Source organism: Semicossyphus pulcher, unplaced genomic scaffold (genome assembly GCF_022749685.1).
Source record: "Semicossyphus pulcher isolate SPU_LCO1_2020_fin unplaced genomic scaffold, fSemPul1.0.p SCAF_18, whole genome shotgun sequence".
In the NCBI taxonomy this organism is placed as follows: domain Eukaryota; kingdom Metazoa; phylum Chordata; class Actinopteri; order Labriformes; family Labridae; genus Semicossyphus; species Semicossyphus pulcher.
The window spans coordinates 18,487,491-18,500,175 of NW_027211691.1; the positions used below are offsets into that span (position 1 = coordinate 18,487,491).

At 40.7% G+C, this 12,685-nt stretch overlaps 1 protein-coding gene across 1 annotated transcript; it reads right to left on the reverse strand.

Annotated features, from left to right (window-relative positions):
• Window positions 1-419: 419 nt before the first annotated feature.
• Window positions 420-6,807, reverse strand: LOC138595728 (delta-type opioid receptor-like). The gene is made up of 4 exons (XM_069667111.1): window positions 6,723-6,807; window positions 6,118-6,373; window positions 3,101-3,453; window positions 420-2,755 (listed from the first exon to the last, which is right to left on the reverse strand). The coding sequence occupies exons 2-4, from the start codon at window positions 6,363-6,365 to the stop codon at window positions 2,226-2,228; spliced, it is 1,131 nt and encodes a 376-aa protein (XP_069523212.1). The 5' UTR covers window positions 6,366-6,373; window positions 6,723-6,807; the 3' UTR covers window positions 420-2,225.
• Between the last annotated feature and the right edge of the window lie 5,878 nt (window positions 6,808-12,685).

Below are 12,685 nucleotides of genomic sequence, written 5' to 3' on the forward strand. Positions count from 1 at the left end.
TAGGGAACCTTCTGCTTACTTTAAGCAATGTGCATGCAACTACTGTATCAAACATGGAAGGAATCATTTTTAACGCATAAATTCATGTACTTACATTTTGTTTCCTCTGGGGGGAGCTGCTGTGAAACACAAATTTTACACCTGCGGGGACCCTGGACCTCCGAAGAAAATTGTTTCTGTGCAGAAAATAATGCAGAATCTTAAATTGCACTTCCTCTATCAAACTGTTATTCAGATAAACCACTGTGAGGCCCTTTTTATTCAAAAGTTTGGTGCTTATTTCTGGGCACCTGAACACAGCATCACAATCATACCCTGCAGAGAACTGACAATCCAAACTGACAAGGTGTGCCTAAGAGAAGAGAATCAACCTGAATTTGTCAAACTTGCTTTAATGTTCATCCCTTCACACACTGGGTGTTCAGATCAAACAGCAGAAAAAGCCAATATACAGCAGCGGCAGCGGCAGCAGCAGATTTAAACAATAAGCAGAGAGACAAGAAAAAATCAATGATGTCTGGGTCACAGTGTAGTTTCTAAGAATAAAGTCTCTTATTTCTCTAAACAGGTAACAGAACTTCTATTTTTAAGCCAGAACACATGACGAGATTTGATCTACAATAAAAGACAGTTAACCCACACAGGTCTGGTTCAGCAACATGAGTGTTCATGGAAATGGATTTTATTACTGAAATACTGAAACATGACATAATACAAAGAAGAGTTTATGCAATGTTTGTATAATACAGAGTCTGTTTGCAGTACATTCAAAATAACAGCACGAGCATATAGGCTGCAGATGTTGCATTATACTATCATAGCGATGATCACTGACATGCTACCAATATAGTTGTCTGTGCAAAGATGTTCTTTGTAATCTATACAAAATAATGCATTGTACACTTACTATCATACTGTACAACTGATAGAATAAACTGTATTTAATGCACACCACTTTCACAATAAAAGCATGAGTATTTCAATAGGACGATGTGTATCATGGTAGAAGCCATAAACAGCCCATGTGATTGAATTATACACAACTTATCAAACTGGACGCAACTCCAGAGTCAAAGCTGATAGAGAGCCCTCTGTCAAATATTAAATGCACATTCAAGTCCAGGATTTCCTCTTCAACTTTCCGCAGTGATAAACTGTCACGCATTTGAATGCAACACGTTCTTTGTTTCACTCCTTCTAAGTCCCAGGAGGCGGTTTTCTCACACTGTGGTCCATCAGCACAAACTCTTCACTGAGGCGATAAGCATTTTTGCACATCAATGCTGACACTTCCACTGATGTGTTAACAGCATAAATCAAACTTTATGCATTTAGTGATTTTTTTTTTTTTACCCCCATTCAGAAGTAATTAATTAAGTCATTTTCCGCTGCTGCAAACTTGTTATCCTGGACTGTTAAAGGCACATTTGGCAGTAGAAAAATGACAGGAAAATGGAATCAAATGAGCCAACACTTACAATTTTCATCCTAACTTGACAGTAAAAAAGTTAAACATTGGACTCTCTTTACCTCTTATGCAGTGCTTCCTCACTAAGAGGAAGTCTTTAAAATCAATGAGCAGCTCTTTCTTAATAATAGACTATAAAGCAGGACAAGGGCTGGTTTTCGAAATGGATGCTTTTAAAGGCAATCAATATTTTGTTTTCCTGCTTAAACCACATTTTTTGGGGCCTTTTTTTGGCCTTTATTAGACAGGACAGCCAAAGAGAGACTGGATATACTGGGAGAAGAGAGTGAGGGATGACATGCAGCTAAGGGCCGAGGGCGTCGGTGAAACCTGCGGCCGCTGCACCCAGGTAGTCGACTTACTGAGCTAAACCGTCGCCCCTAAATCAAAGTCTCCTCAAGTTAGCATCCGTTCGTGTTGACATAATAAATAAACAGTCTTCAAACCAACTTCCATGAGGAAACGAAGTGATGTTAAAGCAAAGGGACGAGGATTCGGTTACTGTCATGCAGAGGGGATTTTCATTCTATGTGTATTCATAAAAAAAGAAGGAATCCAACTTATAATTATAATTTCGTTTGATCGCTGGAATGAAATCATCTAAGCGTGAGCATTGGTTAAAACCCAGTTGTGAATGAAAACAAATGGCGTCTCTGTAAAAGAGTCCAAACTACATTGTTGATGTGACGTGGGTTAGGCCCAGGTCATGTGAGTCTTCTTTTCCTATGTGTGAAATTGAAGACAGTTCCACTGCTAGTCATGCCGGCTTACTAGTCCCATCGTGGTTCTGCAGGGGAACAGCGTTGTCGCGCACGCTGCCGGGGGCCTTCTTGCTCCCTGACATCTTGTCCCCCTTAAATTTAGCCGACAGGCAGAAGTCTTTGAAGCAGCGTTTGAAGTTCTCGTCCAGAAAGGCGTAGAGGACGGGGTTGAGGCTGCTGTTTGTGTAGCCCAGAGCCACGCAGAAGAAGTAGGCGGCCATGATGGCGGTGGTTTCCGGCACGCTCACCAGCGCTTTAACCAGGATGAAGATGTGAATGGGCGTCCAGCAGACCACAAACACAGCCACCACGACCACCACCAGCCGCGTGATCCGGCGCAGGTTGCGATCTTTCTCCCGCGAGCCGGATAACATTCGTACGCTCTTCAGCCTCAGGACCATGAGGGAGTAGCACACAGTGATGATGAGGACAGGCACGACGAAGGCGAAGACAAATACACATATCTTCATGAGTGTGTCCCAGTACACATACGGCTCTGGGAACTGTAAGGCACACTCGGTTATTCCTGCAGGAGCAAAGGACAGGATGTGAATTAGGTGATGAAGTGCACTGGTGCTTTATCATAAATAAAAATTCCCCTCTGTGCCTTTCTGCTTTTAATTTAAGAAGCTGTTAGGGAGCAGCTTATCTGGACTCGAAGGGAATATTTTGCTCTAAATTGCTTTTTTTTATCCATCATCCCTATCCAGGGAGGAAAATGCATGATGTGTGGCTAATGGAAAACCCTTGGCTGACAGATGGACTTGATAGAAGAATATATTACTGCTCTTAAAATATTACCGGCACAAGCTTTAAGTGAGAAAACATTTCTTTTTAACATTATTCAGCTAAAGGGGAATTCATTCCTCACCACTCTTCGTCTGGGTGCCACCCAGAACAAAAGCAGGAATCCCCGCGGCTGAGGACAGGATCCAGATGCACACGTTGATCATCTTGGCTTTGATTGGAGTGCGGAAGTCCAGGGCTTTAACCGGGTGGCACACGGCCACGTATCGATCCACGCTCATCATAGTGAGAGTGAAGATACTGGTGAACATGTTGTAGTAGTCGATGGAGATGAAGACCTTGCAAACTACCTCCCCAAAGGGCCAGGTATTCAGCAGGTAATCGGTGCTCTGGAAGGGCATCGTGGTGGTGACGAGGGCGTCGGCGAGCGCTAGGTTGAAAATGTAAATGTTGGTGGCCGTCTTCATCTTTGTGTACCTGTAAAACATGCAGAACACAAGGTTAAACCAGATCTAATCCATCAGCCCGACTGCAATGGCCGCCATATGTATCGCTCGGCCGACTCTTCATGGACTCATTATGAATTAAACATCGTCCATTAGTCCACTTTGCTGCACTGCTGCCTCTTCATTGTTATGTATAGTATGCATCTGATTGGAGGCCATGTATAATGAACTGTGTTTCACTTCATTAAACCACAATGGCATTAAAACAGTATACAATTACTTTTGCAAAGTTTGACTTTAAATCTAATTTAAAGTTTTCATTTTTTACCAGCGGTGAGACCCACAGGATGTAATGAAGCATCCAAATTAAAACCTGATCCCACAGAATTACCTATTTGAATCATGTCCACTGGGCATTGTTATCATGGCATTTGTTAATTATAAACAACACAAACAAAGTTTCCTGATTCACTAGATGCACCAGGCAGGATGTTTGTTGTCTATTGTCATTGAAATCGCACATCTCTTCATAACTGTTGCACATCTTGAAAAATTGACTCTTTTAATTTCTTGCTAAGACTTAGACAAGAAGATAGATACCTCACTCAAGATGTTTGTTACATACGAAGCTACTGCCATTAGCCAGTTAGCTTAGCTTAGCATTAAGGCTGGAAACAAGGAACGAGGAAACAGCTATCCACGCTCTGGCCAATGGCAACAAAATCTGTCAACCAACATCTCTAAAGATTGACACATTTGTTTAATCTGCACCAAAGGGTAAAAACAATAATGTTATGGTTTTAAGCTAACTGGGTGCTAGCTGCAAATTTCATCTTGATTTAACAGATTTATGAGTCATTCTAATCTTTTTATCCTAATCTCATTAATTTCTGTCCACTTGGGGGCAGCGTTACCTCATCAAGTTGTTTTTGGGAAACCGTTAGCTAACTGTTGTCTATCCAGCAAACTCATTAGCATAAGCAACGTTAGCATTCATTTGAAGTTCAGTTCACCTGCCAGCTTAAAGTCAGGTATTCACTCTCCTATTAGCTCTGTTTTTGGTCTCTATGAACTCCTGCAGGAAATATCCGACTCTTTAGCTTCAAAATACCCCACTTCCAAACTAAAAGTAGCATTAGCATACATTTGAAGTTGTGTTTCTGTCCACCTGCTGCATTAAAGTCTATTATTCACTCTGCTTTAAGCTTTGTTTTTGGTCTCCACCAGCTACTGAGAAAAATATCTGGTTCTTTACCTGTTATATGCTGCATTGTGTTTACCAACTAGTCGCTAGCTTTGCCAACTTGTTTGTCTTTTTTTGGCGCTAAACATGTAGCACAAAGGTTTTATCTGAGCTGTTAGCTAAAACCAGCTTCCTGTTGGGACAGGAAGTAACACTGATGGGAGAGGTGAGAGTGTAGCAAAACATAAACCAAAACAATGAGCTGGAAGAGGCTTAAAAACACTGTAGAGCTAAGATAACCTGCAGAGCCAGGTGATAAGTATCTGTAGGTTCATCCCAGTGAGTGAGAAATTTTATGTTACACGAAGTCTTCTGATTAATTATTGATACAAAATATTGATTAGAGCAGCTTTAACAGAACCGACCATGCCCATTTAAAGCCTTAAAAGGTGCACAGTCATGTCAAGTACTTCCATTAAAGCCTTAGTTAAAAGTCTAATGCCTTTTGACTTCAGTGCGAGTGTAATTTCAGATATTTGTATACACTAAATCAACATAAAACCACTTTTACTTTAGTTGAATTGCTCTCCATGGAGCCACTAACAATAAAACTTTCAGTCTTCACTGGAACTGACAGGAAAAAATTGGCTTTTACAGACAGGCGAGGCAATCAACCTGATTTGAGGTAATTGTTGTCTATGGGCCGAGGCATGCTGGATGGCACTGCTGCATTTCACATTATATCAAAGGAGATTTGTTGCCCTCGCACACCATAAATAACGTCCAATGAGGTGCAAGCAGGCTATCAGCTTGATAAAGCACCACTGGTTTCAACTATGATTAATATCATGCCCGCCAGCCCAGGAGAGATTTACAGAACATTGTTATTATATTTTGGAGGTCTTGAGGGTTATTAGATTATAAAGCGGGCCACTTCAAAGGTTTCAGGCACTTCTGGACCGTTAAATGAGACAGAATCTATCAATATTACCACATATGAGAAATGACAGCATTAATCTAAACCCTTTCTTGGTCATAATGGAACTCAAGCTTCGCCCACTTAACTTACTAGCTAGAAAATTCATATATATTAAGATGTTGCCCGGCTATTTATGTGCACATTACATGCAAACTGTATCGATGAGCTGCCAGAGCAATGACTACATCTGTCTCAAATGAGCAACAAAATACAGACAGAAAGGAGAAGAATGACATGTACAAGGTGGCCTATGGGGTCACTGAGAAAGCCCAATGATGCCAGTACATTCCCCAAAAGTAATAACATTTATATCACATTCCTCTGTCCATCAAACATGTCCTATTTTTGAGAAATTTCCAGAAAATGTCTCCTCAAAATGTTCAAACTACAGCTTGTTATGCTACTTTAAATCACCACAACATAATGTTGTATAGGTTACAGTATATTTCTGGCACAGTGAAGCCCCTTAGTGTTGATTTTATGGTAAAATATAGGAGAAATTATGTCTAATTCTACATAAAAAATGACCTCACCTGATGATCACATACATGACGAGGCAGTTGCCCAACAAGCCGACCACAAACACCACGGAGTAAACCGCAGTGATGATGGGGATGATGGGAGACATGCCCTCCTGCTCCCAGCTGTCATCGTGGGTCAGATTGCGGTTCTCTGAGTATCCGGACACCCAGGCTGAAGAATTCACCGCACAGTCATCCAACGACGTGGAGAGGCACTTACTGTTATCTTCTTTGAATATTTCAACCGGAGTGCTTTCCATTTTGACACCTGTATGTTAGGTTGACGAAAGTGAGGCTTCAAAATAAGAGTCTAAAGCGGGTAAATACAAATAAATTATTACATTGCAACCAGTTATGTAAGGTGGGAAATAAGGTGACATGAGCAAGAAATACGCACGTGAAAGACCACTTAAATCCTGTTTAAAGTAAAAATAAATGTATATTTATAGTACTGAAAATTACTCTTAAATTATTCTTAAAACTTCACGTCGGTTCTGTAGCCACTTGTAGATCGTGCAAAACATAGTCGGAAATGCAAACTCAGCAGCACCAGCATCTCCGGAAAAACGCGCACAGCAAACACGTCACAGCAATTTCAATCTGGCAGGTTTACTCACCTTAATCCAGCCGAGTGCCCACGCACTCTGTAATTAATGTAAGAAAAAAATGTATTATCCAAGTTATAATTCTGGTTTGTTTTGTTGCCTTGGTTGAGGTTACAGCTCATGAAAGTTTGTGGATGCTTCTGCGCGCCCGGAGAGGAGCAGCAGCGGCTTTGCGGACCCCTCGTGCACACGCACTGATGGAGAGGTGGCGCGCAGTCAGGCTAGACCCAACACACACACACACACACACACACACACACAGGGAGAGAGAACGAGAGAGAGAGAGAGAGAGAGAGAGAGAGAGAGAGAGAGAGACAGACACACAGAGAGAGCCTACACCCAAAATGTGAAATGACAGAGCGATGACAATAACCCGCAGGCATCACACAGTTTCCTCCGATCTTATGTCACACTGGAGTAAAACCCGTGGAGCATCATTAACTAAGACATCCCTGATGTGCGTATTGGTGGATTTATAAAGGGTTAATCCACAGTGAAAAACTATGATATATCTGATTGTCCTTTTATATTGTACAATGTTCAAATAAGCAGGGGGGGCGGGTAGCAAGGTCTTAAGCCCCTTCTGAAAAAGACTCCGACCCCAGTAATTTTGTTAAAAAAGAAATGTTTGTGATGATAAAAAAATGTATGGCATTAACCTGTATATATACTGTATATATGTTTAGGAACATCTATCTGGCTAATAAATAGATCATTTAAAATATATATATAATCATATTTTCAATTTACGTAATGACGTTTCAGTGACGCAATTGATGATGAACGATGAACTTTGCTCCTTGTATAATTTAACCGTAACACTCGCGGTTACTAAAAGTGTGGAAAGTGCTCGGTGAATGCAAATCAGCTGACCGCCTTCTTTTGTTATTGATTGTCCGATAAAGAGTGGATGATGGCGGTCAAGGCGATGACAGGCTTGAATTAATAAGAATGCTAATGGTGGAGACATCGTGCTGCCAAACATGGAGGATAAAGTTGACGAGGAGGAGGCCGGTGAAGAAGAGGACAGTCAGACCGAGCTGCGTCAATACTGTAAGTTGGCTACGTTAGCTGAAAGTAAGCTAGCTTTGTGCCGCGGGCTAACGTCAGCTACAGCTGGCAGGCAGCTGCTAGCTAGCAAGAGTTGTGTGGTGCTGTTTTCATACTAACGTCTGATCTGCTCAATTATATCGTTTTTGCTCACAGCTTCAGTATTGAGTAAATTCATAGATGCTTTTTGAGGTGGCTGTGATTGGATTTCAACTGTTCGTTGTTGTTGTTACTTTTTGTGTGCATTTAGTGTGTTCCTTCAAAATAAGGGAATGAACCACAGACTGTATACAAGGATGGATGACATGACAGCGCCCTAAAAGTGAAGCTAAAGCATTTTGAGCGCCCCCTGCTGACTGGCTGCAGAATAGGTCATAAAGCCTGCCTCCTCCATGTTAACAGATGGGACATGAGACAAACTATAAAATCAAAATACATTTTTCTCAAACATGGTTTCTGTCATTATAGCTAGTTATTATCATGCTGATTTACATCTAAGTGTTTCATTTTGAATTACTTATTTGATGCTGTAAAAAGGATGATTGACAGCTCTGTTGACAAATCCGGCTCCTGCAGCCAATCTGTTCCTGATTAGCAGAGTGGTGGAAGATCGGCGAGAGGAATCATAACTAAAGCAATCACTACAGTCATTGAAGTACCCGTATCTGTGAACGTCTGTTTCAGACCAACACAAGAAGCTGTTCTGCTGTTAAATACGTCGGCGTGCGGGATCCAAATGACATCAGCATTGCAAGATCACGGGGGCTATTGAGAGCAGATGGAGGACATGTCGTCATTGTATTGGAGACATTGTATTGGACCTAATTTTTCTGTTGTAATTAATTTGTTATTATTTTATCGCTACCATAATCATTAGCCCCCGCTATAAACAACATAGCCTCCATCCTCATTGCTTCCCCAATCACAGTTCCCTGGATCAGCTAATGCATACAAATCTAATAATATAATCAGATCTACGTGTGTCACAGCAGTTTCTGTAGAAGCACAGAACACATTTATGGCGCAGATATCAAAAGAAATTTGGCAATTTACTTAATTTCTACGTTTTGTCTCTTTTAAACTGGAGCCGAGAGCTGGACAGAGCAGAGGGGAGGAAATACAGGACCTATGAATCTGATAGTAGTCAGCTCTAGGTGTGTGCAATGATGGGGTCACGATAACAGCTTTTACAACACAGCACATTTCTCTGCTGTAGTGGACAGACTCCAGTGAATAAAACAGGAAAAAGGAATGATTTATGACCAAGGTCAAGAGCAGGCCGGATTCAAACCGCCTCACCAGCAGGCACAGATGACCCTTTATTTCTTTTATCCTAAGGTAAAACATGATGCACATGAGCCTCAGGTCTAAAATTCTGCTGCTTTGTTTAAAAATGCTGATTGTGCTGTCAAGATCTCAGGGGCAGCCCGTATGTTTTGTTAGTGGATGCAATTTTATTGGACTAAGGGCAGAATCATTTATTTTTCATACAGTTTATTCTCTGATGTGCTGAGCTCCATGTAGCTGCGGTTCCCAAGAAACAACTCACCTCTGTGCTGCAGTGCTGCAGTAAAGAGTTAGGTATAGCTGTGAAGTAAGTTCCAAGTTGAAACTCAACTACGTGCTGTGCACTTGTTTCCAGCTTCATCTAACTGTAATGTGTTTGCGATGCCTATATAACAGTAAGCAACCTCTATTGTTTTATCTGCATGATAGTTCACTTCATAGACTGTATAAAAAGATGGACGACATGACAGCTCCCTAAAAGTGAAGCCAAAACATTTCGGGCGCCCCCTGCTGACTGGCTGCAGTATAGGTCATAAAGCCCGCCTCCTCCATGTTAACAGATGGGACATGAGTCAAACTATAAAATCAAAATACACGCCAGATACATTTTTCTCAAACATGGTTTCTGTCATTATAGTTAGTTCTGATCATGCTGATTTACGTCCAAGCGTTCATTTTTCTGACAAGTTTATTTTTAATTAGTTATTTGATGCTGTCAAAAGGATGATTGACAGCTCTGTTGACAAATTAGGCTCCTGCAGCCTCCTCAGACCAACACAGAGAAGCTGTTCTGCTGTTAAACACGCCGGCGTGCGGGATCCTAGCTGTTTTTTCAGTAAGTTAAGTGTGTGTTTGGGTTAGCGGAAGTGGCTACCGCCGCTTCACCCGCCGATCTCTACTGCGCAGACTCTGGCTTCGTATGATGTCACCATCGCAAGATGGAAGCGCCTATCGCAGGGGCTATTTTGGCATCAATTACGTACAATGGGAGCAGATGGAGACGTGTTGTCCATCTATATATACAGTCATTGGTTCACTTAATCTAATGTCATGAGAATTGCTTCTACTCCTTTTAATCTGACGTCATGTGTCACAATTCCATGCATCAGCTCAGGGATTCACACACTCTAGCTGTAAAACAAGGTTCAACAGATTGGTTTTATAGTCTTAGCTCTGCTTGTTCATGAGCCATCGATCCACCTTTAGCACCTTTGTGTTAGTGCATGAAGAAGTGTGTTACAGATGATTGACATGCGAGTACAAAGACGGCAAAATAAGTACTCAACAACCACTAATGAGCTTCCAGAGGGCATCCCATACCTTTTCAATGAAAATGCTATTTTTGCTTGTAGTGTTATGATTGTTAGACTTAGAGCAGGGAGTCTGTGGTAGGGATAGACCGATTATTGGCCGGGCCGATTATTGGAGCCGATATTCGGCATTTTGACGCATATCGCCATCGGCCTTTTTTTAATTATTTTTTTTTTATCCGACGGTCGATAAGAGTGCAGAGTGCTCACACACACGGCGGAGAGGAGAAAAAGTTCATTTCTTTGCAAAAATTTTTTAACTTTGTTTTATTTACTTAATAGAACTTATGGAAGTTATTTATTTATTTATTTAAATTTTCAGTTAACTTCATAAGAGATGTTGCTGACCCTGGGAACTCCCTGCGCTTTTTGTTTGTTTGTTTGTTTATAAACATATGCTTAAAGGCATTTAAACAAAGTTAAGTGTTGGAGTTTGTATATTCAAAATTTTGACGCCAATATTTTCACTTTTACTACAAATGAATATCGGCTCCAAATATCGGTTATCGGCCTCCTTGACTACTAATAATCGGTATCGGTATCGGCCCTGAAAAAAACATATCGGTCTATCTCTAGTCTGTGGGACCTCTAATTTTACTAAAATGCTTAGCTGTTTACCGTTACCTCATTTGTGGCAGGATTTTCACTGATTATTTTTCATAACCTCTTTGCCTTTATCATCATTGATCTTCTCCTCTGTAAGAAGCCTGTACATTATGTAACATTACATTAAACCGTGTTCTTCACTCGTATCAAAGATAGTAAACATTAAGACTGTATTGACCCCAGGGGTTACATGAAACAATCAGACCCTGAATGGGAAAAGTACCGCTGTTTATATGTGATACATTAGTGATGCTTTGTGAGAATATTATGCAACAGCAATTTACCTTGGATCATAATGTGACTCATGCCCAGCATGTCATAAATAAGCAAACTAACCAATCTACTGCAGTGAAGCTAATGTCTGAGGATGTAAAAAGGTCTCATTCGCCGAGTCCTCGAGGCCCTCTGGAAGCCACAGATCCAAATTATTAAACTTATGTCAGTAATTATGGCGAATATGGGGAGAAAAACCAATGAAAGTCAAAAGTCATTATTGCAGCAGGAAAATAATTGAGAGTCAGTTTTGCTGACTCAAACGAAGTAATGAATGAGTTCATTTCTGCTCCGGGTATTTGCCTCCATTACATTTCTTTACAGCCAGAAACGTCTCAGCGGAGCAATAAGGTCGATTACTTGGAGCTCAAGTTGTTTAAGTAAAGGAAAGGAGAGGCAGATTTACATTTTCTACCCACACTAATTATTCTTTTTTAGAAGCAGTATTATTACAAACATTTTAGCAGATAGCATTTTTAACAGATCTGTTACGCTAAGGAGCCTTTTTAAACATGCAATGAGTTTATCCTGAAGCTATAAACTGAGGCACTGATATTTAAATGTGCTGTTAATTAGACAGCTTCATTTTCCTGTGACAGCTCAACGTTAGCAAATTCTGGCTCAGCAAAGTCAACACTTCATTTGTCTTCCTTGGTGGGTCTGAATTTTTATCCCTGCAAGTGGACAGCCCACTGTCGGTCTGAGAAGAAAAAGGCGAATTCCTAAAAAAAAAGAGAAAGGCTTCACTTTCCCTTTGTCAAAGTGAAGTGTTTCAACATTCCTAGTGTCCCTTTGAGGAGTGGGAAATAAATATAGATGGTCTGTTTTTCACCCAGAGCATGCTGGGATAGGCTACAGCTCTGAATAAGATCAGCTGGTATGACATTTTGAAAGAATAAAAAGAGGAGAAAGTCAGATGAATAAAAGAAACTGTTACCTTGCATGAACTCCGTGTGTGAACGAGTTAGCAACAGCAAAAATCTAATTACATATTTGTTTACTAGCTTTTCCAAGAGATAGCTTCGTGGCTAATACAACACATGAGTCTACTGGTATGCTAGTAGCTTTATGCTAGCTAGCTAGGTGACTGTCCGTCCGTCTGTCCATAATCTGTAGCTCTTTTAGGCCTTAATTCTAGTACTAGGATGCTAACATGCTCACGATTACAATGCTAACAAGTTTATGTTAAGAAAGTAAATATAATGTTTAATGTATCGTGTTTGATGTTTACGTCGCTTTTTGTCTTTTTCTATTTGGCATCAAACACAAAGTACTAATTCTACTCTTGACTGATGTTTGCAACTGAAAAGACATTATTTCAAGGTTAAACTACAAAACCTTATTAAGAGCCAAACAGCTAACAGCTAATGTTAGCATTCAAACAAATCCTAGCCAACATTATCGTTAGCGGGTTAACATTACCGTAGAAATTGATGTTCATATTGTGTT

Bases quoted from the DNA above. Each gene is read 5' to 3' on its own strand.
- LOC138595728 (XM_069667111.1), bottom strand. From the start codon at position 6,365: ATGGAAAGCACTCCGGTTGAAATATTCAAAGAAGATAACAGTAAGTGC. The intron at 3,454-6,117 runs GTGAGGTCATTT...CATGTTTTACAG, and splicing joins GTCATGTATGTGATCATCAG to GTACACAAAGATGAAGACGG. The intron at 2,756-3,100 runs GTGAGGAATGAA...TTGCTCCTGCAG, and splicing joins TGGCACCCAGACGAAGAGTG to GAATAACCGAGTGTGCCTTA.